The sequence below is a fragment of the Heterodontus francisci genome, chromosome 24 (genome assembly GCF_036365525.1).
Source record: "Heterodontus francisci isolate sHetFra1 chromosome 24, sHetFra1.hap1, whole genome shotgun sequence".
Lineage (NCBI taxonomy): Eukaryota > Metazoa > Chordata > Chondrichthyes > Heterodontiformes > Heterodontidae > Heterodontus > Heterodontus francisci.
In genome coordinates, this window is record NC_090394.1 from 38,734,442 (window position 1) to 38,762,418 (window position 27,977).

General features: G+C 45.5%; 1 protein-coding gene across 1 annotated transcript; it reads right to left on the minus strand.

The window, feature by feature from the left end:
• bricd5 (BRICHOS domain containing 5) lies at positions 1–27,836 on the minus strand. The gene is made up of 6 exons (XM_068056833.1): positions 27,368–27,836; positions 26,712–26,849; positions 25,112–25,249; positions 23,142–23,249; positions 1,333–1,486; positions 1–497 (listed from the first exon to the last, which is right to left on the minus strand). Exons 1-6 carry the CDS (start codon positions 27,416–27,418, stop codon positions 403–405), a joined length of 684 nt encoding a protein of 227 aa, XP_067912934.1. The 5' UTR covers positions 27,419–27,836; the 3' UTR covers positions 1–402.
• Positions 27,837–27,977: the final 141 nt, after the last annotated feature.

Consider the following 27,977-nt stretch of genomic DNA (forward strand, 5'->3'; position numbering starts at 1 on the left):
AACAAACCAGAAAACTACGTAAAGCGATGGTTAAAAAACAGCTTTCCAATGCCATTATAAATCTTGAATGTTGCTAATTTTAAGTATTAATGCTACACAAACTAAAGATTTTCATTCTGAAAAGAGGGAAAAAGTGATTTTTTTTCAAACAGACCAAGTAGACGATTACTTCTCCCAAAATAACATCCTTCCCTTTCCTAGCCCTCTCTGCATTGGGTGCGGCATATCCTTGCACTGAGGCTCATTCACCAATTACTAGAACAATGGTAAGAACTGGCAAAGAAGGGAATCAGAATTGCCGAACTAAGGGAAAGGCTGTGAAGGGCTGTACATTAAATTGTTTAACAGACTATGTTCTGTCATCATAAAGATAACATCAGGGAAAGGTGCAGCAAAGGATGTTTAATCTGGCAGATAGTAAAAACACACCGAGACGCAGACGTTGTTTGGAAAACAGATGTCGATGCAGAAGTAGATCAGTCGTTGCCGCCCAGGCCCTGTGGAAGCAGAAAGGTAGCATTGTGAGAAAGAGCAGCAACCACAGTGGAATTCAGTTATTAGGATCACGTAACGTGCATTTAATTACTGACTGAATTCGCAGCATTGTCACACTTCCGAGAACTGATTTATCGGCCAGAGTGCGTGAAGGCTTAGCATAGAATCATTAAGGTTACGAGTGCAGTAAGCTCCCATTATCGGGACTCGTGTAAATTACAGGTAGAATTGTGACACTTGATAAGCCGCAAAGTCTTGCGGTAAACATTTTGTATCATATTCTTGCCTTCAGAACGCCAGCAGTAGTTAAATGGGGTTTATTGTAGGGCAGCCAGAAAGAAAATTATACATCCGACCTACTGCATTGTCAGATATAAGTGAAATGAGTGAAAGAACGTTATTCCTAATCCGAGACTTCATATTTTATAAAATAAGTGCAAAAAATTGTTGAAATTTAAAAACAAGGTTTGGGGTGGCACAGTGGCGCAGTGGTTAGCACCGCAGCCTCACAGCTCCAGCGACCCGGGTTCAAATCCGGGTACTGCCTGTGTGGAGTTTGCAAGTTCTCTCTGTGTCTGCGTGGGTTTCCTCCGGGTACTCCGGTTTCCTCCCACATGCCAAAGACTTGCGGGTTGATAGGTAAATTGGCCATTAACAATTGCCCCTAGTATAGGTAGGTGGTAGGGAAATATAGGGACAGGTGGGGATGTGGTAGGAATATGGAATTAGTGTAGGATTAGTATAAATGGGTGGTTGATGGTCGGCACAGACTCGGTGGGCCAAAGGGCCTGTTTCAGTGCTGTATATCTAAACTAAACTAAAATCTAAGGTACTTACTGTCACTTTTCTGGAGCCAGTAAACAGGGGTTTGACTGCAGAGGCTTTCAATGTGCTCTCCCAGGGTCAGCGGGTCCACTTTATTTTTGCTCAGAATTCCAAGATATTCCCTGGAGAACTGGGTTTCATTTCTCAGCAGCAACAACTGGTTGAACTAAAATAAGAAATGTTTTCTTTGTAAAACTCTTCCGGTTTTCCCAACAATAAATTCGTTACTTATGTTCTGTATATTCTAAACCCATATCCTATTTAAGTGCTGTTCACCCATCACCCGAGTGAAAAAAAACACGTGTCTTTATGGTGAGTTTGTGGTGGGTGGGGCTACAAGTGCACTGCACAAAAATGCCTTCAGTTCAGCACTAATTGTGTAATGACACTCAGCTCCAACTTGACTGCTGTGTAAAATGAGCTTGTACCGGTACCATTTATAAAGAATACTACGCAAAATAAACTGAGTCCTTATCCTAGTTCTGCAAAATCCAACAATCTCTCACCACAGCCCCCTTCCCTGGACTGCAGGTAGGTTGGAACCAAGTCATTATATTTAAATATCAAAGGCTGGGCTCAGTTAAGCATGATTTCTAGGAATGGTGAAATGTGAATGCTGTCTTGTTAAACTTCATTCTCAGCATAGCTGATCTCACTTGTCACTATTCTCATTGTTTCCATTTCCTGTGCAACCTAATTACTATATCTCAGTGGATACAACGTATTAAATATATTTGTCTCTGCATTTCCTTCTGTTTTCCTTTCCTATGCCAGGACTGTAGATTAATAACTTGCGAGGCAAGTTCTTTACACAGAGGGTGGTGAGTGCCTGGAACTTGTTGCCGGGGGAGGTGGTGGAAGCAGGTACCATAGAGATGTTTAAGAGGCATCTTGACAAATACATGAATAGGATGGGAATAGAGGGATACGGACCCCGGAAGTGCAGAAGGTTTTAGTTTAGGGAGGCATCAAGATCGGCGCAGGCTTGGAGGGCCGAATGGCCTGTTCCTGTGCTGTACTGTTCTTTGTTCTTTGATATCTCTGTCTCAAACTGAATTTCAACTAAAATAACTGGTACTCGGTATACATACTTAAGTATAGGGATTGTAATCTTGCAGTTTTCCAACACAGAAGTAGAGGATTTAGCAAACACCAAGGAGACTGCAAAAGATTTCAGGAAGGAATAGATTAATAAATAGGCAGATCCAATTTAATATTGTTTAGTGTGAAGTAATACATTTTTGAGAGGAAAACAAAACCATGGGATGAAAGTTTACACTCAATGTGAATGAACAGAGACACCAAGGGTTCAAATACATAATTCCCTGAATGAGTAAAGTCAGGTAGATAAAGCTATTAAAAAAAAAGTCAACAGCATTTTAGTTGTTATAAATAGCAGCACAGAGTTATTCATTTTTGATCTTTTACTTTCCTTAGCAGACAAGTTCCTCATAATTCGATGCTATCTCGGTACTGAACCTCAGAGTCCTCAGACCCATCCTACATTTACCCATCGTTTTCTGCTTCAAAATATTTATCCAATTTTTCCTTAGAAGATGTAATGTTCTCTGCCTCAAACATACCTTCTGACGAAATGTTCCATAGATAGAGTACTGTGTGCAGTTTTGGCCATCCTTTATAGAATGTAAAGAAAGAACTTGCCATGTTTTTTTTATTCATTCATGCGATGTGGGCATCGCTGGCTAGGCCAGCATTTATTGCCCCTCCCTAATTGCCTTTGAGAAGGTGGTAGTGAGCTGCCTTCTTGAACTGTTGCAGTCCATGTGGGCTGGGTACACCACAGTGCTGTTAGGAAGGGAGTTCCAGGATTTTGACCCAGTGACAGTGAAGGAACGGCAATATAGTCCCAAGTCAGGATGGTGTGTGGCTTGGAGGGGCACTTGTAGCTGGTAGTGTTCCTATGTATCTACTACCCTTGTCCTTCTAGGTGGTAGTGGTCACGGGTTTGGAAAATGCTGTCTAAGGAACCTTGGTGCTATGCTGCAGATCATCTTGTAGATGGTATACACTGCTGCCACTGTGGATCGGTGGGGGAGGGAGTGAATGTTTGTGGATGGTGTGCCAATCAAGCTGCCTGCTTTGTCCTGAATGGCGTCGAGCTTCCTGAGTGTTATTGGAGCTGCACCCATCCAGGCAAGTGGAGAGTATTCCATCACACTCCTGACTTGTGCCTTGTAGATGGTGGACATGCACTGGGGAGAAAGAAGGTGAGTTACTCGCCACAGAATACCAAGCCTTTGACCTGCTCTTGTAGCCACAGCATATTTAGGGCTAGTCCAGTTGGGTCAATGATAGCCCCTAGGATGTTGATATTGGGGGATTCAGCAATGGTAATGCCATTGACTGTCAAGGGGCGACAGTTAGATTCTCTCTTATAGAGTCTTAGAGTCGTACAGCATAAAAACAGGCCCTTCGGCCCACCGTGTCCATGCCGACCATAATGTCTATTTATACTAATCCCACCTGCCTGCATTAATTCCATATCCCTCTATGCCTTGCTCATTCAAATACCTGTCCAGATGCCTCTTAAATGTTGCTACTGTTCCTGCCTCCACCACCTGCTCAGGCAGCTCATTCCAGATACCCACTATTATTTGTGTGAAAAATTTACCCCTTTGATCCCCTTTAAACCTCTCCCTCTCACCTTAAATCTATGCCCCCTCGTTTTAGTCACCCCTACCATGGGAAACAGACTCTGGCTACCTACTCTATCTATCGGCCGATGAAGGCAAGCATGCCATACGCCTTCTTCACCACCCTGTCTACCTGTGTTACTTTCAGGGAACTATGTACTTGCACCCCAAGGTCTCTCTGCTCAAGAACACTCCTCAGGGTCCTGCCATTCACTGTATATGTCCTGCCCTAGTTTAACTTCCCAAAGTTCATCACTTCACACTTGTCTGCGTTAAATTCCATTTGCCAATCCCTTTCCCACTTTCCCAGTTGATCTATATCCTGTTGTAACATTAGACAAGATTTTTCACTGTCCACTATACCACCAATTTTGGTGTTATCTGCAAACTTACTAATCATGCCCCTTACATTCACATCCAAGTCTTTAATATATATGACAAACAACAGAGGGCCCAGCACCGATCCCTGTGGCACGCCACTGGTCACCAGCCTCCAATCTGAAAAACAACCCTCCACTACCACCCTCTGCCTCCTATCACCAAGCCAATTCTATATCCAATTTGCTAGCTCACCCTGGATCTCACGTGTTCGAACCTTAAGGTCTAGCCTACCATGCGGGACCTGGTCAAAGGCCTTGCTCAAGTCCATATAGACAACGTCCACCGCCCTGCCCTCGTCAATCCTCTTGGTCACCTCCTGGAAAAACTCAATCAAATTCGTGAGACATGATTTCCCACGCACAAAGCCATGCTGACTATCCCTAATCAGACCATGTCTTTCCAGATGCATATAAATCCTGGCTCTCAGAATCCCTTCCAATAACTTTCCCACCACTGATATAAGGCTCACCGGCCTGTGGTTCCCTGGCTTATCCCTGCTGCCCTTCTTAAATAAAGGCACAACATTAGCTATCCTCCAGTCTTCCAGTACCTCATCTGTGGTTAACGATGATACAAAAATCTCTGCCAGGGAGCAATCTCCTCCCTTGCTTCCCATAGCATCCTAGGATACACATGGTCAGGCCCTGGGGATATTTCCACCTTAATGCGCTTCAAAACCTCAAACACATCCTCCTTCGTAATGTTGATATGCTCCAGGATATCGCTGTTCCCTCCCTTGAATTCACTAGCTTCCATGACCTTCTCCACAGTAAATACGGACAAGAAATATTAATTTAAGACCTCGCCCATTTCCCATGGCTCCACACACAGATTGCCACACTGATCCTTAAGGGGACCTACTCTCTCCCTAGCTACCCTTTTACTCTTAATATACTTATAGAATCTTTTAGGATTCTCCTTTATCTTATCTGCCAGGGAAATCTCATGGCCCCTTTTCGCCCTCCTAATTTCCTTCTTAAGTGTAGTCCTACATCCCCTATACTCCTCGAGAAACTCGCTTGATCCCATCTGCCTATACCTGACATATGCCCCTTCTTTGTCCTGACCAGACCCTCAATATCGCTCGTCAACTAAGGTTCCCTAAACTTGCCAGCCTTGCCTTTCCATCTAACAGGAACTTGTTGGCCCTGAACTCTTCCTATCTCACTTTTAAAAGCATCCCACTTGCCAGACGTCCCTTTACCTGTAAACATCCTCTCCCATTCAACTTTTGAGAATTTCTGTCTGATGCCATCGAAATTAGCCTTCTCCCAATATAGGACTTCAACCTGAGGACCAGTCCTATCCTTTTCCAGAACTATCTTGAAGCTAATAGAGTTATGGTCACTGGTCGCAAAGTGCTCCCCCACTGACACATCAACTACCTGCCCATCCTCATTTCCTAAGAGGAGGTCGAGTGTAGCCCCTTCTCTAGTAGGGCCATCCACATACTGCTTCAGAAAACTATCCTGGACACACTTAACAAATTCTTCCTCATCTGATCCCTGAGCACTAAGGCAGTCCCAGTCAATATTAGGGAAGTTAAAATCACCTTCTATTACAACCCTATAATTCCTACACCTATCTGTGATTTCCCTTCATATATGCTCCTCCATTTCCCTCTGACTATTAGGGGGCCTATAGTATAATCCCATCAAAGTGATCACCACTTTCGTATTTCTAAGTTCTAACCATATGGCCTCGCTGGACGTTCTCCCCGGGATATCCGCTCTAAGTACTGCCGTGATGTCCTCCCTAATCAATAGTACAACTCCCCCTCCTCTCTTACCTCCACCTCTGTCACGCCGGAAGGATCAGTACCCCGGAACATTGAGCTGCCAGTCCTGCCCATCCCTCAACCACGTTTCCGTAATAGCTATAATATCACAATCCCATGTACCGATCCATGCCCTGAGTTCATCTGCCTTACCTGTAAGGCTTCTTGCATTAAAGTAAATGCAGTTTAGCCTATCAGACCTTCCACGCTCCCTGTCCTGCCCCTGCCCGGCCTGCCTACTGGACTTGCTTGTTTCAACCTCTACATTTGCCTCAACTATCTCATCTGAGAGACTACTACTTTGGGTCCCACCCCCCTGAAAGACTAGTTTAAACCCTCCCGAGTAGTGCTAGCAAACCTCCCCACAAGGATATTGGTCCCCCTCCAGTTTAGATGCAACTCGTCCTTCTTGTACAGGTCACCTCTGCACCAGAAGAGATCCCAATGACCCAAGTAGCTGAAGCCCTCCTGCCTACGCCAGCTCTTCAGCCACGCATTCATTTGCCTTATCCTCCTATTCCTACCCTCACTAGCACGTGGCACAGGGAGTAATCCTGAGATTACAACCCTGGAGGTCCAACTTTTTAACCTTCTGCCTAACTCCCTATATTCGCTTTGCAGGACCTCCTCTCTTCCTGCCTATGTCGTTAGTACCAATATGGACCACGACCTCTGGCTGCTCACCCTTCCCTTTCAGAATGTCCTGCAGCTGCTCTGAGACATCCTTGACCCTAGCACCAGGGAGGCAACATACCACCCTGGAGTCTCGTTTGTGGCCACAGAAATGCCAATCTGCATCCCTTACAATAGAATCCCCTATCACTATAGCTCTTCCAACCCTTTTCCTCCCCTGCTGTGCAGCAGAGCCCTTCGTGGTGCCACGAAGTTGGCTGTTGCTGCTTTCTCCTGGGAGGTCATCCCCCCCCAACAGTATCCAACGTGGTATATCTGTTTGAGAGGGGGATGGCCACAGGGGACTCCTGCACTACCTGCCTGTGGCTACTACTTTGTCTGGTGGTCACCTGTCTCTTTTCTGCCTGTGCAGCCATTACCTGCGGTGTGACCACCTCACTAAATGTGCTATGCACGACTTCCTCAGCATCGTGGATGCTCCACAGTGAATCCACCTGCAGCTCCAGCTCCGTAATGCGGGTAATCAGTAGCTGCAGATGGATACACTTCCTGCACACATGGTCACCAGGGACACTGGAAGCGTCCCTGATTTCCCACATAGCGCAGGAGGAGCGTATCACGGGGCTGAGCTCTCCTGTCATGACTTACCCTTAGGTTAATTGGTTACTCCCTTAATTAAAAAATACTAATTACACTAGGGGCCTTGTTCTACCCACTTCAATCTAAAGTCCTTAAAAAAAACACTTTAGTAGTACTCACCTTATCACCAGAGGTTTTATTTTCAACAAAGAAAACTGACCCCTTTTTTTAAAGATATTCCAACAGCTGCTACTCACCAACCAATCACTTGCAGCTCTCCTGTGATGTCACTGTTGGCTTTTTTTTTCAAAACTCAGGTGCGCTGTCGCTGCACTTTTTAAACACCGCTGGTCTCACTCAGTCACCTCTTGTTGGAGATGGTCATTGTCTGATACTTGTCTGGCATGAATGTTACATGCCACTTATCAGCCTGGATATTGTCCAGGTGTTGCTGCATTTCTACACAGACTGCTTCAGTATTTGAGGAGTCGCGAATGATGCTGAACATGGTGCAATCATCAGCGAACATCCCCACTTCTGACCTTATGATTGAAGGAAGGTCATTGATGAAGCAGCTGAAGATGGTTGGGCCTAGGACACTACCCTGAGGAACTCCTGCAGTGATGTCCTGGAGCTCAGATGATTGACCTCCAACAACCACAACCATCTTTCTTTGCGCTAGGTATGACTCCAACCAGTGGAGAGTTTTTCCCCGATTCCCATTGACTTCAGTTTTGCTAGGGCTCCTTGATGCCATACTCGGCCAAATGCTGCCTTGATGTCAAGGACAGTCCCTCTCATCTCACCTCTTGAGTTCAGCTCTTTTGTCCATGTTTGAACCAAGGCTGTAATGAGGTCAGGAGCTAAGTGGCCCTGGCTGAACCCAAACTGAGCGTCATTGAGCGGGTCATTGCTAAGCAAGTGCTGCTTGATGGCACTGTTGATGACACCTTCCATCACTTTACTGATGATTGAGAGCAGGCTGATGGGGCGATAATTGGCCGGGTTGGACTTGTCTTGCTTTTTGTGTACATGACATATTTGGGCAATTTTCCACACTGCAGGGTAGATGCCACTGTTGGTAGCTATACTGGCACTGCTTGGCTAGGGGTGTGGCAAGTTCAGGTCTTGCTGCATTTCTACACAGACTGCTTCAGTATCTGAAGAATCGTGAATGGTGCTGAACATTGTGCAATCATCAGCGAACATCCTCTCTTCTGACCTTATGATTGAACGTCATTGATGAAGCAGCTGAAGATGGTTGGGCCTAGGACATAATCCTGAGGAACTCCTGCAGCGATGTCCAAGAGCTGAGATAATTGACCTCCAACAACCATAATCATCTTCCTTTGCGCTAGGTAATACTCCAACCAGCGGAGAGCTTTCCCCCTGATTGCCATTGACTCCAGTTTTGCTAGGGCTCCTTGATGCCATACTCGGTCAAATGCTGCCTTGATGTCAAGGGCAGTCACTCTCACCTCATCGCTTGAGTTCAGCTCTTTTGTCCACGTTTGGACCAAGGCTGTAAAGAGGTCAGGAGCTGAGTGGCCCTGGTGGAACCCAAACTGAGCTTCACTGAGCAGGTTATTGCTAAGCAAATGCTGCTTGATAGCACGGTCAATGACACCTTCCATCACTTTACTAATTATTGAGAGTAAACTGATGGGGCGATAATTGGCCAGGTTGGATTTGACCTGCTTTTTGTGTACAGGACATACCTGGGAAATTTTCCACATTGCCAGGTAGATGCCAGTGTTGTAGCTGTACTGGAACAGCTTGGCTAGGGGCGCGGCAAGTTCTGGAGCACAGGTCTTTAGTCCTATTGTCGGAATGTTATTAGGGCCCATAGTCTTTGTGTGTTCATTCATTTCTTGATATGGAGTGAATCGAATTAAAGCCTAGCTACCCGACCCGAACTCAACTAGACCTAACGACGTGACGGTTTCGGGTTGGGTCTCTTTTCTGAGTCCAGCATTCGGGCTCGGGCTGGACAGTGCTACCTCCAGGAGGCAATCTTCAATTCAACATTAAGGTCAAGGCGGTAAACGTGCAGTTCAGACTCCGCACTCTGCAGTGAGCGTCTCTATGATGTCATCGCGCTCATGCTGTCGCTTCCATGCATCCAAAGGTGATTCTACACGACAGTACACTATGGAAGTAAAACGAATGCTGTCTACTGGAGAAAGTTGAGCAATGGAAAGTCCTGTAGCCGGAAAAGGTAAATCTTCCAATTGGAAACATTTCAATGCTGTTGTTTTGCACAATAGTAAAAGTTCAAGTGGATTTGTACAATGCAAATCTTGTAAACTTCTACTAAAATATGACAGCAAAAAGACAGGAAATTCATCTTTGCAGCAGCACAATGAAAAAGGTTGTAATCAACCCGCAGCAGGGCCAAGTCAGTTGTACCTAACTTTGTTTGTACAGACGAGCAAAAAAAAATACCTGCTCACAAGAAATCAGAAATTACAGACAAATGCGTGAGTTTCTGTTGCAAGGATATTCGACCTTTTCAAACTGACTCTGGTGAAGGGTTTGTTGAGCTAGTACAAAAGCTAATCAATGTGGGTGCTACAGACGGTTGAGTATCAGCATCAAGCGTGTTACAGTTTCAAGAAGACGTCGTGATGTGGGCGAAGAAAAGAGAAAACAACTAATTCCTCAGATTATTGACATACTAAAGGATGTGAATCTGGGAATGACAACTGACGTGGACGGACGACTACCGTAAAATCCATTATATGTTGATAACTTGTCATTACATCGCAGTAGATTTTAAACTTAATGCCAAAGTTTCAACAACAGCAAAGTTTCCACTGAATGACGTCAAAACTGGCGAAAACATCAGGCGTGAGATTTTAAAGCTGCTATTGAATACTTTTGGATTTGACCCAGCAAATTTAAATAAATTAGTCTGGGTGACAGATCAAGCTGCTAACATAGTGCTTGATCTTAGACCATACTGCTGTCTGGATTGTCAGGACCATGTTTTTAATATGGTCCTTCGACATTCACTTGATCCAAAGGAATTAGCTTCCAAAGCTCCGGATGTTGTAGAAACTATACATCATGCCAAAGCCTTGGTGACATACGTTAAACAGTCTGGTCTTGCTGCACAGTTGTCTAAAACTATAAATCCAATGGGAGAAATGAGGTACAGTACTGTGAATCTGACACTGAATTCAATTCAGGATATTTATCATGAGTTGCACGAGAAACTGGAACAGCATGGGGAAAGCTACAGGCTGGAAAACATCGCCCCCAAAGTCTTGCAGTTTTTGGTCGATCTTCTCCGACCATTTTATGAAGCTCAGAGGGAACTCGAGGGAGACCAGTATCCTACATTGAACCTGGTAATTCCGTGGTTTGAGAAACTTAAAAGACTCTGTATGCCACTTTCTTCAGATACTCCAATGCAAGCAGTTGACAGGCAAAGGCACAGAGAGTGGCTTCTGAAGAAAATTAAAGTAACTGATGTGCACAAGATAGCAACATTTCTCTGGCCTAAATTTAGCTGTGAATGTTGTCCAGCCATGATAGGGAGGAAGTTTGTCCTGAAGTGTCACAGAGTGATACAGCACAGAAGCAGGCCCACCATGCCTGTGCTGGCCATCAAGCACCTATCTATTCTAATCTCATTTTCCAGCGCTTGGCTCGTAGCCTTGTATGCTATGGCATTTCAAGTGCTCATCTGAATACTTCTTAAACATTGTGAGGGTTCCTGCCTCTACTATCCCTTCAGGCAGTGTAATCCAGATTCCAACCCCCTCTGGGTGAAAAATATTTTTCCTCAAAGCCCGTCTAAACCTGCTGCCCCTTACTTTAAATCTATGCCCCTTAGCTATTAACACCTCCGCAACGGGAAAAAGTTTCTTCCTATCTACCCTATCTATGCCACTCATAATTTTGTATACTTCAATCAGGTCCCCCCTCAGCCTTCTCTGCTCCAAGGAAAACAACCCTAACCTATCCAGTCTCTCTTCATAGCTGAAATGCTCCAGCCCAGGTACCATTCTGGTGAATCTCCTCTGCACCCTCTCCAGTGCAATCACATCCTTCCTATAGTGTGGCGACCAGAACTGTACACAGTACTCCAGCTGTGGTCTAACTAGCGTTTTATACAGCTCCATCATAACCTCCCTGCTCATATTCTGTGGCTCGGCTGATAAAGGCAAGTATCCATATGCCTTCCTAACCACCTTATCTACCAGTGCTGCTGCCTTCAGTGATCTATGGACAAGTACACCAAGATCCCTCTGACCCTCTGTACTTCCTAGGGTCTGACCACCTATTGTATATTCCCTTGCCTTGTTAGTCCTCCCAAAATGCATCACCTCACACTTCTCAGGATTAAATTCCATTTGCCACTGCTCTGCCCATCTTACCAGCCCATCTATATCATCCTGTAATCTAAGGCTTTCTTCCTCACTATTTACGACACCACCAATTTTCGTGTCACCTGTGAACTTACTGATCATACCTCCTATATTCACGTCTAAATCATTAACGTTCACTACAAACAGCTGGGGTCCCAGTACCGATCCCTGTGGTACACCACTGGTCACAGGCTTCCAATCGCAAAAACAACCCTTGACCATCACCCTCTGCCTCCTGCCACTAAGCCAATTTTGGATCCAATTTGCCAAATTGCCCCGGATCCCATGCGCTGTTACCTTCTTGACCAATCTCCCATGCCGGACCTTATCAAAAGCCTGACTGAAGTCCATGTAGACTACATCAACTGCTTTACCCTCATCGACACATCTAGTCACCTCCTCGAAAAATTCAGTCATGATCTCCCCCTGACAAAGTTATGCTGACTATCCCTGATTAATCCCTGCATCTCCAAGTGGAGATTAATCCTGTCACTCAGAATGTTTTCCAATAGTTTCCCTACCACTGATGTAAGAGTCACCGGCCTGTAATTACCTGGTTTATTCCTGCTACCCTTCTTGAATAATGGTACCACATTCACTGTCCTCCAATCCTCTGGCACCTCTCCTGTGGCCAGAGAGGATTTGAAAATTTGTGTCAGAGCCCCTGCTATCTCTACCCTTGTTGCTCCTACCCTTCATCTTTACAGGAACATGTTGGCCCTGAACTCTCACTATTTCCTTTCTGAATGACTCCCACTGGTCTGATGTAGACTTTCCTACAAGTAGCTGCTCCCAGTCCACTTTGGCCAGTTCCTGTTTTATCATATTGAAATCAGCCTTCCCCCCAATTCAGTACCTTTATTTCCAGTCCATCTTTGTCCATTTCCATAACTACCTTAAATCTTACAGAGTTATGGTCACTGTCCCCAAAATGCTCCCCACTGACACTTCTACCACTTGTCTGGCTTCATTCCCCAGGATTAGGTCCAGTACCACCCTTTCTGTTGTCAGACTTTCTACGTACTGGCTCAAAAAGCTCTCCTGTATGCACTTTAAGAATTCTGCCCCCTTTAAGCCTTTTGCACTAAGACTATCCCAGTTAACATTGGGGAAGTTGAAATCCCCTACTATTATTACCCTATTATTTTACAGCTCTCTGAGATTTGCCTACATATCTACTCCTCTATCGCTCCCTGACTATTTGGAGGCCTGAATTACACTCCCAGCCAAGTGATTCCCCCCTTTTACTTTTAAGTTCTACCCATATGGCCTTATTTTACCCATATGGCGTAGACTTCTCAACAGCTTTAAAATAGAAGACCCTGTGAAGGAAATGAAAGTGGTTGACGATTAACCTACAGCTGCCAAAAAAGCAGTGATCGAATTTGCTGAATGGGAGAATGTTCATGAAGAAGTGGACACAAATGATGAAGTGCAGCAGTACACAGCACAGAGGCCTGCTGTGTTGGCGATGGCAAACGAGTGTTATCTGTTGGGCTGGTGGAAGGAACACAGTGTTACATACGCTAAATTGGCCAGGCTGGATAGAAGTATACTTTGCATTCCAGCGAGCAGTAGCAGCAGCTGGAAGGACAATCGACCAGTGGAAGACTGCCCTTAAGCCTTCCACTTCTGACTTTTTTTTACATGACAATTTATAAACCCTTTTGTTCTTTTCTTTTTTTTTGCTATGTTTGTAACTAAGACTACTTACTTGTTATATCTGTAACTGAGACTGCTAAATCAAATGTTCACCTAACTGCCTATTGGGTGCTTCGTTGGAGTAGGCTATTTGTTTTCTTTTTAATCTACGGTTTGACGCGATTTGTTTCTGTTTTATCTGGTTATCACAGTCCTGTTTGTGGGAGCTTGCTTGGGCAATGGCTGCTGCATTTCCTACTGTACAAGAGCGAATACAATTCACAAAGTCCTTCATTGGGTGGAAAGTGGTTTGGGACATCCTGAGGTTGTGAAAGGTGCTAGAGAAGTGCAAGTATTTCTTTGTAGAGAGAAGACGGATAATCTCATGAGAAGGCCGCTTCAAAACCATGAGGGAGTCAAGACATTGTTTGACAGTCTCAGAAGAGACAGGCTGATATTTCTGACAGAAAAGAGAAATACTGGGCTGAATTTTATAGGGGCGCCCTTTGAACTCGGCAGATATTAATCGCGGGGCTCATTAGAATCACGGCACCAAGCTGCCCTCCCCATATTACATGGGGAGAGGTGACACATTCGGTGCAGTGAGAGAGTTTTTGACAGTTGTGCAGCAGGTGCTGGGGCCCTATTTTAAGCGCCCCAGCAGCTGCTTCCTGACAGCTGTCAAAGAAATACTTACCTGACTGCTGAAGAGAGGGGCTGCTGTCAATCTGGCAGCAAAGCAGAAAGTGCTGCAAAAATCCAGTATGACAGGCAGCATCTGTGGAGAGAGAAGCAGAGTTAACTTGGCCAAGTTCACAGACCTGAAAGTTAACTCTGCTTCTCTCTCCACAAATGCTGCCTGACCTGCTGAGTTACCCCAGCACTTTCCACTTTGCTGCCACACACTTACACTGCTGTGTCCCAGTGTCCTGTGAAGTTGCGATCCTCTTCTCCCACTCAAGTGTAACATTCCTTCTTGTAGGCGTGCTGCACCTGGGTGAATAATCTTAATTTTGCACATTCCAAGACGTGAGACTTAAATAGACCATAAAAGGTATTACAGAGGTTTACAGAGAATACACAGACACAATTGGGAATGCACGGGTGTCACAGCAATGTAAATACATCTTTCACTAAATGTTCCTCACCAACATGTGTGTCCTTTTCTCTGTGTGAATGATGTGTGCCAGCATGTAGCACCAATGTCACATCCCTTTGCACCCTTCAGGAGAGCCAACATATGCAATAACATCATTGCCCTGCCACCATTACTCATGAGCGTCTCCATGGACTCAGTGACATGGACATTGGCTCAGTCAGCTGCTGCCTCTAATGGTTTACACAGGAATGCTGCAGATGTGGACTGGTACACAGCAGGTGGGTAAGGGTGATGTGTGTCTTGCAGAGCTCATGTCGGTTCCTATGAAGCAGACAGCTTTTGTCTGATAAGCCACTTCCATACATCCCTAGCTCATTGCTAGCCATGCTTGCACAGCCTGGGTGCCATCTGCCCTCCCATGCATCTTTCATGTTGTAGGTCTTCAGCGTCCTCATAGTTTGAGGAGGAATCCTGTTGACGTCTCTCCAGGCCTGGTCCCTATTGGATGCGTAGTTGTGCAGAGTAGCAAAGAAAGGAACTAGCCTTTTGGGCCTGTAGTACAGGGCATCACCCTATCCATCCAGGCATTGGAGGTGTTCTTTCAGCATGCCGATCGCCTGCTCAAAGGTGGCTCATGTAGCTCAGTGGCTGGTGTTGTATCTCTCCTCTGCAGCAGTGGTGGAGTCTCCCACTGGTGTCGGGAGCCATTGCTGCAAAGGATAGCTCTTATCTCCAAAAAGCCACCCCTCCATCTGAGCCAGTTCAGTGAACAGCAGTGGCAGCCGGTACTGGCGCGAGACCCAGGTGTCATGGCAGCTGCCTGAGAAGCGGTCACATATTCGCTGCAAGCATCTGCGGTGTTCATATACTAGCTTCACATAGATTGAGAGGGCTCCTTTAATGGTGAAGTCTGCAGGTGGTGGCCTGGCAGTAGGCCTGATGGCCACATGAGTGCAGTCTATGAACATTACAACCTATGGTTCTCTGGCAATAGTGCCCGAACCTATGGCACTCTAGCCTGGCTGTGAGAGTCCGTCCTGAAGCAGACATCCTCACTGGCCTTCCGGTGCAGGGCATTGATGACCTCCCTAATGCAGCGGTGCACTGCTGACTGTGTGACCCCACTTAGGTCTCTGGTGGGCCCTTAAAAGGCTGCAGAGGCGTCGGGCTTGAGAACTGCTACCACTTTCTTTGGCCTCCTTGTCTCGAGAGACGATGAGTAAGCGCCTAGAGGTGGTCAGTGGGTTGTGGAGCAGCGCATGGAGTGGCTATAAAGGCCAATTCTAGAGTGACAGACTCTTCCACAGGCGCTGCAGATAAAATTGGTTGTCGGGGCTGTTACACAATTGGCTCTCTCCTTGCACTTCTGTCTTTTTTCCTGCCAACTGCTAAGCCTCTTCAACACGACACCCTTTAGCCCCGCCTTTATGGCTGTCCGCCAGCTCTGGCGATCACTGGCAACTGACTCCCACGACTTGTGGTCAGTGTCACAGGACTCCATGTCGTGTTTGCAGACGTCTTTAAAGTGGCGACGTGGACGGCCGGTGGGTCTGATACCAGTGATGAGCTCGCTGTACAATATGTCTTTGGGGATCCTGCCATCTTCCATGCGGCTCACATGGCCAAGCCATCTCAAGCGCTGCTGGCTCAGTAGGGTGTATATGCTGGGGATGTTGGCCACCTCGAGGACTTCTGCGTTGGAGATACGGTCCTGCCACACCTGATGCCAAGGATTCTCCGGAGGCAGCGAAGATGGAATAAGTTGAGATGTCGCTCTTGGCTGACATATGTTGTCCAGGCCTCGCTGCCGTAGAGCAAGGTACTGAGGACACAGGCTTGAAACACTTGGACTTTTGTGTTCCGTGTCAGTGCGCCATTTTCCCACACCCTCTTGGCCAGTCTGGACAGAGCCGTGGACACCTTTTCCATGTGCTTGTTGATTTCTGCATCGAGAGACAGCTTACTGGTGATAGTTGAGCCTAGGTAGGTGAACTCTTGAACCACTAACAGAGCGTGGTCGCCAGTATTGATGGATGGAGCATTTCTGACGTCCTGTCCCATGATGTTCGTTTTCTTGAGGCTGATGGTTAGGCCAAATTCATTGCAGGCAGCCGCAATCCTGTCGATGAATCTCTGCAGACACTCTTCTGTGTGGGACGTTAATGTAACATCATCAGCAATGAGGAGTTCCCTGATGAGGACTTTCCGTACTTTGGCCTTCGCTCTAAGACGGGCAAGGTTGAACAACCTGCCATCTGATCTTGTGTGGAGGAAAATTCCTTCTTCTGAAGACTTGAATGCATGTGAGAGCAGCAGGGAGAAGAAGATCCCAAACAGTGAAGGTGCGAGAACACAGCCCTGTTTCACGCCACTCAGGAAAGGAGTCTGATGAGGCACCGCTATGCTGAATTGTGCCTTTCATATTGTTATGGAATGAGGTGATGATACTTAGTAGCTTTGGTGGACATCCAATCTTTGCTAGTAGTCTGAAGAGACCAGATCTGCTGACTAGGCACTATGAGGAACAAAAGCATGGATGTCCACCAGAACCCATGGGCTGCAGGTCATCCTTGAGTAGGGCACAGAGACGTGTCACCACCCTCTCTATGTGCGCAATCTCCTCTGGCACTGGTGCTCTGACATCCGATGGCATGTCATGTGGGGCCTGTAGATGCACGGCAACCGTAATGGCGAGCTCCCCTTGGGGGCTGCTGCTCACAACCAGGGGCCTCTATGTGGATCACACGTGCAGAGGATCACACAATGTAGGATGAGCCATACCTATTTCCATGTGATAAATAAAGTTGAACCCTGCATGTATTCGAAGGTTCCTAACAGGGCATGGATTGGTGTTGACGGGCACATCAGCTGCTTTCCTGGATCAACTATGTGGCATGTCATGGCATTGCCCATCTTGGCCAACACTCAGGGTAGCACAACATGACCACATCAAGATCCTACCAGCTGAATCGATTGCCCCCACCATCTATAACACCTTAATGCTCCTGCCCTTTCAGGCACCCTCCCCACACACAGGGTGTCTAGTGTGCCATTGCCCCCTCACAAACACAGAGCGTACACTGTTAACGGAGGGATGGTACATGGTACCTCCCTTCATATCAGCACAGCTTTCCCTCCAGTAATCCAGACCCCCTCCCTTTCAGAATGCAGAGTTAGACCCCTGCATATCCCCCCTCCCTCCTCCCTGTCAGAATGCAGAGTTAGACCCCTGCATACCCCCCACTCCTCCCTTTAAGAATGCAGAGTTAGACCCCTGTGTATCCCCCCCTCCCTTCCAGAATGCAGTGTTAGACCCCTGTGCATCCCCCCGTCCCTCCTCCTTCCAGAATGCAGTGTTAGACCCCTGTGCATCCCCCTTCCCTCCTCCCTTCCGTAATGCAGAACGAGGACTGCTGGCTTTTCAGATCGTGAACAGGATGGCACATGACAGCCGCCCGTTCAACGAAAAATCCGGCAATGTCGGTGGAGAGGCGGCAGGCTGCATAATCAGCATAGTGCATTACCATGTGCTAATTGTGGTGCCACTGCCGTGCGGCGGGGGACGGGGGGCGGGGGGCCGCACCGAGATCCCGCCACCGCCGGTAAAATGCAATGGGCCCATCTCGACATTGAGGGGCCGGTAAAATTCAGCCCACTGTGTGTATTTGTAAGTTATCTACAAAAACTTAGTTCAGCTCCTAGAGTTGGGATCTTTAATTTTATGTACTCAATGAGTTGGAAGAACGATGTTCAATAAATACATAACTGTATTTGATCGCTGTTCGATTATTTGTTTTGCATTTTAATACTTCAAATCAGGGCTTCTGGGATGCTTTATCTCTTCTAAGACTGAACTGTAATCTTATAGAGGAACAAGACAGTCCAGTGTGTAAAAGCAATTAACAAGCAACACTTGCTGATTGTTTATCTGGCAGTGCTACAAAATCTTACAAAGATCTCAAAGTATAGATGGACACTCTGAAAGCTTTGGAGGGTTTAAATTCATCCATGACACCAAATAATCTAGGGTAAGAATATTTTTTTAAAAAGTGATATTGAACTTTATGTAAAATTGTTTTAAATGTCAATGCTGGTAATTGTTCAACCTTGTCAACATTAACATATCTGTTTTTTTTTCCTTTGTAAGCTATTCGAAGTGCTGGCCATTATGTGTATGCTGGTCAACCAGAGATCTTCAATCAAACAGTACTGCAGATCTGCAGTGCTGTAGACTAATGATCAGACAGCACTGGGAATCTGCAGTACTGTACATTAACAATCAAACAGCACTGGGAAAGCCTGCTATCTGATCTGCCATTTTTCCAATCGATCAATCTTTCCTTTCACTGAAATTTAGCTTCCAGTCCAATCTCTCTGTATTGAATTCACTGAGCTTAGGGGTAGCAGTAAGAAAATGATAATTGGTCTATGTTGCTCATGTTCAAATCTTCATGGCCTTCCACCGCACCCCCCCCCCCACCCCCCCCACAACCCACCATTCCACATCTCTACAGCCCTACACCCTCCGAAAACTGTGTTGACGGGATCAGGATCAGATTCCCCACAACTCCATCTGCAGGAATAGCCTGCTGCCGGATAGGATGAACCAGATCACAACATTTGGACAAGGTAGAGCACAATAACCTGTTTGATATAATTAATTTTATTACGATAGTGGGGTAGGGTCGGGTCGGGTCGGGCGCGAAAAAAACCTAAAGGACTCGGGCCCGGGTCAGGTTCAGGTTGGTTGTGGTCGGGTCGGGCCCAGGTCGGATTTCAATTTTATACCCGAGCAGGCCTTTAAATCGAATTGGCTGAAAACTGGCATCTGTGATGCTGAGGGCTTCAGGGGGGAAGGATGCTTGAGCGCAGCATACACTGTTGTAGACCAGTTGGGCTGAACGACCTGTTCCTATGCTGAAAATACTATGTAATTTAAGATGTGTCTCAATCTCTACAATCTCGATTTCACTTCCTGGTCTTGATTGCCCTGGCTACTATGCTTTTGCACCAGTGCCAGGCCAGGCTTCTCTAACACACACCAACATCTGCATGAGACCCAGCAATAGTCTGAGACTGGAAAGGGCAAGGTCATTAGAGAAAGTAATTCCAAACACAGAGGCAGAGGGAAACAAAATAAATTGTTTTATATAGCTAATGAAATACAGAAGAAAAGTAATTCCTGTAAGGTGCATGATCACAAACACTCCATGTTCAGCTGTCTTGTTTAACTGCAAAACTCATTTTATAAATGACTGACAAGCAAACCAATAGGTAAATAAAATGCTTAGAGCAGTACTGAGCCATACAGAAAAGAAGGTCTGATTTTTGATTGGTATGGCGTTAACTGAATTCAGCCAAGAGATAGATGTGGCACAATTCCTTTAGCGATCTTGGATTAGACAGGATGAAAATCAGCCTGTGTTCCTCATTCTGATTACTATACAGTGGTCTCTGCTAGAAAGTGTGGATATCAGGTGATGCTTTGATCACACATGTTGTGACTCCTCATTATGGTTGACCAGCTCACTGGTTACTAGAGCCTATGGAACTGTATCCCAGCAATAGTCAGCACCTTCAGGAGAGGAAGGGAAGCTTTTTGGAGCCCATACAGATTCATGTGTGTGCTCTAAACCTTGCTGAAACCTAGTTCTCCTCAACCAGTTAAAAGCAGTTCCTTGATTGGAATCAACTTGGAGACATGAGCTGAGATAATGTTTCAGCACAGCATTCCACATCAATGCTACACCTTTTACAGTGAGAATGGAACAAAACAGGCTTTGTGTGAAATTCATGGCCACACATCAAGGGACGCATTTCCATTCTGGACAACAGCACACTGCTAAAAGCACACAGGCTGAAATCTGTTTGCTAGGTGCAATGGCCTGTGTTAATATGCTAATGTCCATGTAAAATATTACTGCCAGTAACATTTTGTAACTGTTAATGAATTCAAGGTTCAGGTATTTGAGAATATTCATGTATTTCTCAATTAGTCATTGCCCTTCTATTTTATGAGAACTGCCTTTGAATACTTGTAAATACTCTGCACCTGCCTCTCCTGGTGAAATGTTCTTGCTAATAGCCTGGTGTGCTGCAGATATCCAAGTAGAAACCCCATGAGCCCACTCAATCCTCAGTCCCAGTAGTTGGACCTCAAAGACATTATCGGCTTGTATTGGGCTACTAACACTTCCTGCCACTGAGTGCAAATGGAATACAGTAAATATCACTGGGGTTAAAGCAAGACAGCAGGATACAGTACAGGGTTCCTACTTCGAAACTATCAGAAAAAATATCCACTGTAACTACATTACATTGCCAATCAGATATCACTAATAATTACAGAGCTTGAATTTCAAAATGCCTTGTTAATTATTCTGCTTGTCCTTGTGTTAAAGCAGCTGAGGCACATTCGCCTCACTTTCACTCCAGGTATTGTTGCAGTTCTCAGTCTTCAGGTGTTGTCCCTCTCGCCTTTAAATCTGCCGTCATCACCCCTCTCCTCAAACCTTGAATCCACTGTCCTTGCAAATTACTGTCCTATCTCCAACCTCCCTTTCCTCTCCAAGGTCCTCGAATATGTTTTCACCTCCCAAATCTGTTCCCATCCTTCCCGGAACTCCATGTTTGAATTCCTCCAATGAGGTTTCCATCCCCGCCACAGTACCAAAACAGCTCTTATCAAAGTCACAAATAACTGTGACAAAGGTATACTTTCCCTCCTCGTCCTTCTCGACCTGTCTGCAGCCTTTGACACGGTTGACCACACAATGCCTCTCCACTGTCATCCAGTCGGATGGGACTGCACTCACCTGACTCCATTCTTGTCTATCTAATCGGAGCCAGAGAATCACTTGCAAAGGCTTCTCTTCTTGCTCCTGCAGTGTGACCTCTGGTGTCCCCCAAGGATCTATCCTGGGCCCGTCCTATTTCTCATCTACATGCTGCCCCTTGGTGAAATCATCAGAACGCACAGCATTAGTTTTCACATGTACGCTGATAACACCCAGCTCCACTTCACCACCACCTCACTCGACTCCTCCACTGTTGCTAAACTGTCAGAATGCTTATCCCACACCCAGTACTGGATGAGCAGAAATGTCCTTCTATTAAATATTGGGCAGACTGAAGCCATTGTTTTCAGTCCCTGCTCCAAACTCCGTTCCCTAGCTACTGACTCCAGCCCTTTCCCTGGCAACAGTCTGAGATTAAGCCAGTCTGTCTGCATTCTTGGTGTCACATTTACCCAGAGACGAACTTCGGACTTCATATTTGTGCCAAGACTAAGACCGGCCATTTCACCTCGACAACATTGCCCAACTTCGTCCTGTATCAGCTCATCTGCCACTGAAATCCTTATTCATGCCTTTGTTACCTCTAGACTTGAGTATTCAAATGCACTCCAGGCTTGTCTCCAATATTCTACACTCCATAAACTTGAGATCATCCAAAACTCTGCTGCCAGCGACTTAACTTCCACCAAGTCTTGTTCACCTATCACCCCTGTGCTCACTGACCTACATTGGCTCCTGGTTAAGCAATGTCTTGATTTTAAAATTCTCATCCATGTTTTCAAATCCCTCCCTAACTCTATAATCTCCTACAGCCCCACAACCCACCGAGACATCTGCACTCCTCTAAATCTGGCCTCTTGAGCATTCCAAATTTTAATGGCTGCACTGTTGGTGGCAGCGCCTTCAGTTGCCTAGGCAGTTAGCTCTGGAATACCCTCCCTACACCTCTCCATCTCTCTAGCTCACTTTCCTACTTTAAGATACTTCATAAAACCGACCTCTTTGACCAAGCTTTTGGTCATTTGACCTAATATCTCCTTATGTGGCTCGGTGTCATATTTTGTTTTATATTGCTTCTATGAAGCACGTTTGGATTTTTTATGATGTGAAAGGTGCTATATAAATATAAATTGTTGTAGGGAACTGAAGTTCTTTCCCCTTTTTGTCACATACACTGCTCTCTGGTCTTTTTGTTACAATTCCTGTTTCCAGAGACATTTTGTAAAATTATGGGTCAGTATCTCTCCTATTTTGTTGTTAATTTTCTTACTATTCTAGATGTTGATCTGCTGAGACTAGTGACTCATCAATTTTAAGTCAAGTAAGCCTATTGCCAGAGATAAAGAAAGAGAAGAGCCAGAAATGGACCATGTAAAAGCAAGCAATTGGGTGGAATCAGAAACATGATAAATAAAGTTCTGGAGATCAGGGGGACAACTGGAAGCAACACCAATCAAATCCGAGGAAAAGGGCAGAAAGGGAGCCTGACTAGGAGTGAAACACAGAGTGTCCCACCTGTCCAACAAAGGGACAAGTGTAGGCAGAACCCATGAATAATACCTTTTATCAGGAGGAAACAACTGAAGTCACTTAAGAGAGCTGATCTCACTCATTGGCCTGAACTTTGGTATAACTTAATACAACTCAACGTCACAATCACCTGATCCGTCTCGCTGCTGATAATACTCTCTGCAACTGAGGAGCCAATGTCATCAGTTGACCAAATTTAGACAACTGTATCTGCTCCTTGCGTCTGGACAGTGTTATCACAACTGCACCTGGACACATCTGTGCACTGGCAGATGGAACACCTGGTTTATGTTGCTCTATGAAGCTGTATTCTGATTTGGGCTCTGCCTCTGAGAGGTGCTAACATTGCCTTACCTTCTGCTTGTGGAAAGTGATAACTGTGTGAATATTCTCCAGGTCAACAGCCAGCATTTTTCGAACTAGACAGATGTTACTCCCTCCGGGTTGGTAACAAACTAAACCCTGCCGAGGAGGGAAAAAAAAATCTTTCAGTCTGTACACATGACACCTGACAATTTACCTCAGCACCCCTCAGTTAAAGCAAGAAAATGATATATTTCTTCAGATTCAATTTTTGTGCATAAATGGGGTTTCTGCCACACCTCTGAGGAAGTTTGAGCTGAGCAGCAACAGTAAGTTTGAGAAAATTCAGGGCTTGGGGCTCTGGTAATATTCTGTTGCTGGAGAATTTGACTGCATCTTCCAGATGATTGACTTTTTTCAAATGTGATGCAGGAGTATTGCATTTGTTAGTGTGTGACATTTTTATAATGCTAGCAGATCTGTCATGGTGACTCAGAAGCTTATGAGTCTGAAATTATGAGATGAATTTTAACACCCAAAAAAAAAGGCAGATTGGGGTCAGGTGAGGTATTAAAATTTTAAAAATCTCAAATCCGACTTCACCCCATCCACTTTCAGGTTTAACGTAAGAGGGACAAGGGATGGGCACCCAACCTGGTCCCAGGAGCTGGGTTGGCAATTTAAATATTTTAATGAGGCTGAGAGAGGCCTCATCAGCTGAGGCAAGGACAGCTTTGGGGAGAAGTTAAGTGCCCTTATAGCTCTGCTTGTGGACCAGGTGGAGCAGGAGTACTTCCCCCAACTCCCTAAGTTCTCTTTCTCCCCCTCCCCACATACAAAGACCAGCAGGGTGAGAGATCAGGCATCTACACCTGGGTTGTGGATCAGGCACCCCCCACACTGTCACGCTGCCAGTGGCAACAGCAAAATACTTCCTACCTGCTCCTGTTACCTCCTGCCCAACTGGAAACCAAGTCTGTCACTCAGGCTGACATCAGGGCGGAGAAACTGTCGAGAAAAGTTAAAACTCCACAGCATGCGGAGAAACACAGACTTCTGAGTTTTCCATCTGAAATGCGCCCGCCCCCTCCCTGCCCAACCTATGCAACCAGCCCATCAGTATCAGTGTATGAGTCTGAAGTTACTCTATTCTGAAAGGTACGGGTTTCTGGGGCCTGGACATGGGTAGTGAGCAAAGTTCAGAAAAGAATCCATAGTAATCCCCAGAACCAGAATGAATTGCACCACAAAATAGATTCATTCATTCTTGTACTAAACTTGACACACCCAATCTAGAGCAGAGCCTCAAGTGATACCTGATTTTAAAAATATGGCCAGTTCATTCTAGGTCCTGAAGATAAAAACAAGAAATGTTGGAAATACTCAGCAGGTCTGGCAGCATCTGTGGAGAGAGAAGCAGAGTTAACATTTCAGGTCAGTGACCCTTCATCAGAACTGGCCTGAGGAAGCAGCCAGTCACTCACAGGGGCAGTTGACTCCACAGTCTATGTAAAAGACTCTCTCGGACCCTATGAGTTAAACAGCAGAAACAAGGGTGACCTGATAGAACTCTTTAAAATTATGAAGGTGTTCGATGGGGTAGTTATAGAGATGTTTCCACTTGTGGGGTACTCCAAAACTAGGGGCAATAAGTATGCGATAGTCACCAAAAAAATCCATCAGGAATTCAGGAAAAACTTCTTTACCCAGGGAGTGGTCAGAATGTTGAACTTGCAACCTCATGGAGTCGATGAGGCAAAGAGCATGGATGTGTTTATGAGGGAGAAAGGAATGGAAGGATATGCTGATAGAGTTAGATGAAGGAAGGTGGGAGGAGGATTATGTGAAAAATAAAGACCGGCATAGACCAATTAGACCAAATGGCCTGTTGCTGTGCTGTAACTGAGACCAGGGCCTCTTCCAGCTGCTGTCTCAGGATTTGTCTGCGAGAGATCAGAGCAGCATCTAGCAACTTACATAAAATATTCCTCATCAATGGAGCCACCCAGCCCCTCACTCACATTCTTACTGTCAAACAGCACCATTGCTGTGTGGTTCCTGTCCATTATGTGGTAAGTTACCAGATCCTTCTCCTTGTTCACAACCGCTGACTGATTGACCAAGGCACCCTTCACATTGTGAAATGTTATCTCAACAACCTGGGGAGAGGCAGAAACTCGAGTATTAAAACCACAGAAAACCTCACATCAGTGGCTATGATCCCACTCTTGGTTTTACTGAATTTCAACAGATACAGAGACAACACAGACCCTGATAGAGACAGAGACACATAAGCAAACTCAAACACAAATGCATACAGATAGAAAAAAGTATATGGTGTATGCATGATACATGAATACATGTACTTCTCTTCTATTGGAGATGAGGTTACAGCATGAAGAAGACAAAGTGAATACTGAGCACAATGAACCTAGCTGGTGGGCTTATCTGGGAAAGCAAGATGTCAATTGTGGTTCAGTGGGTACAGCTCTTGCTTGTGACACAGTAAATTATGGGTTCAAGTTCCACTGTAGAGACCTGAGCATTAAATGTAGGCTGACACTCTGGTGCAGTACTGAGGGAAGTGCTGCACTGTCTGAGGTGCTGTCTTTGATGAGATTTTGAACCGAGGCCTTGCCTCTCCTCTTGGGCAGACTTAAAAGATCCCACTGCAGTATTTCAAAGAGCAGGGGAGTTCTCCAGTGGCCTGGCCAATATTTATCCCTTAACCAACATTACTGAAAACAGACTACCTGTGGTATGCAAATTAGCTGCCGAATATCCGACATTACGTACTTTATTGGCTTTAAAGTGCTTTAGGATATAAAAGCTGTATATAAATGCAAGTTCTTTCTTCTTTTACTGGAGTAGTACTCCAGAGGCCTGAACAAATCCGGGGAATGAAAGTACAAATCCTACCAAAATTTGACAATTCAAATTCTGTTTTAAAAATCTGGTGGGGGGAAAACTGTTATCAGTGCATTAACAATGCATCTTTATTACAGTCTACAGAGCTGGCTCTGGAAATAAATGAAGCAACTTGAGTCACTTATAAACAGCACAGAATATGCCAAAGGAGCTGAAATTTAAAGAAAACATAGAATCTGTAACCATCAAACTCAAAATGTACTATCTGGCAGTTCTCTTAGAATGGCCTCCTCCGTGCTTTATGATTCTATGGATCAAAAATCTAACAACAGTCCAAGGTGTTTTAAAATGAGCCAAAATGAACCATTAATTGAAATTAAAATGCAGTGTTTTCTGCTGAAATGGGGTGACTCGGGTGTGTAAAATGTTGTTAGAGACAGAGACTGGGGTAGATATAAAACCAGAAATGCTAGCAAACACACAGCAGGTAAGTCAGAATCTGAGAAATGATCCAGCTTAGCGTGATCAATTAAAGTTTCTGGGCTGGTCCCTTTGCTCAGTTCCTGACTGTTTCTAAAATTCCTGGTTTGTTGCAAAGGCCCTGAACCACAGTCAATGTATCAAATTTACCTCCAAACTGCCCAATTCCTGTTATGTCTCCGTCTACTTTCCACTTTCCAAACTGTCCCTGACCTGCCCATTGTCCTGGGGCCTGGAGGGTAGGTAGGGAGCAAGGCTGAGGGTTTAACTTACCTGCTGGTTGTTTCCTCTCAGACTCAGGATGCCCACGGCTGAGACCCCAATAACTGCAGCCACAGCCAACAAGAGTAAAGCTCCCCACAAGATGCGCAGCCCAGTTCCAGCTTCGGCTCCTAAGCGATTTGCCTGTACCTGTAGTGGGGACAATTTAGGTGAAAGAGTTCAAATGTTGGGTCTGCAGAACAGGCACAACTTTCATTCAGATTTATTTAAATGAGATGGAATTCTTCACTGAATTGTAGGAATGGAGAGGAAGTGGGAGTTTATCTGAGGTCTGTGGGAAGAGCTGCTCAGAAAGGAAGTCTTTCTTTTGGCACAAGAAAAACTCAAGTCACAAGCAGAATCAAATGCTAAGAGTAACTGAGGACTCAGCCCGTGGTGGAGCACCAGCTTCTGAGAAACCTGCTATAGTCCTGTATGAATGAGTATCCAGCCCAACCCTGTTTGAAATCAAAGACCAGGGGTTCTGAAATAATAAAGCTGGCAGCTATCAAAGAGACTAGTCCGTAACACCATGAAGTTTATTTACAGCTCAAGCAACCCATGGTGTTGCTGGTCATAAACTGCATGCTGAACATGAAGCAAATCTCCCTCCTGACCCCCACCAATTTACAGTAGATCCTGAAATGTCACTGATACTTAATACTTACAAATGGGCAAACATTCTTCAGGGTATTTGCAATCCTCCTGCTTCTCTCCATACTCCTATAATGCTGCTTGCAATTCCCCTCTCCTGTCTAGCTCCTGCTGCTGCTGTAGACATCGACACGCTTCGTTGACGGAGCCGAAACTTGTGTACCTGAACTCCCTTCCCTGTCCTGAGCCTCAGTTTGTTTGAGCCAAGGGCTGCAACCTGATGCCAGGTCTGATTGAACAATGATAAGGAGAGGACTGAAGAGTGGCAGTATTACAAGACAGGAGCCAGAGAACAGCAGGTGCCAGGCAGTCTCTGAGATGCTAGTGCATGTTTAGGAATATGAAGGGAGTTAAATTCAGGTGCAGAATGATACACAGAATCACTGATAGTAGTTAGAATATGCTCAGGTGTATTAGAGGGAGGTTAAAATCTAAGGGGAGTTACAGAATGGTGTATCGGAGGGGAGTTGCAATAAGTTCAAGTGTATCTGAGGGGAGTTAATATATGTTCTGGTGTCTCTAGGGGGCGTTGCAATACGTACCTTTGGGAGAGGGGGGGACGAAACTTGGGAAAAATAGAAAATAGTGAAAACTAACAATCTGTAATGCAGCAGGAATAAGACG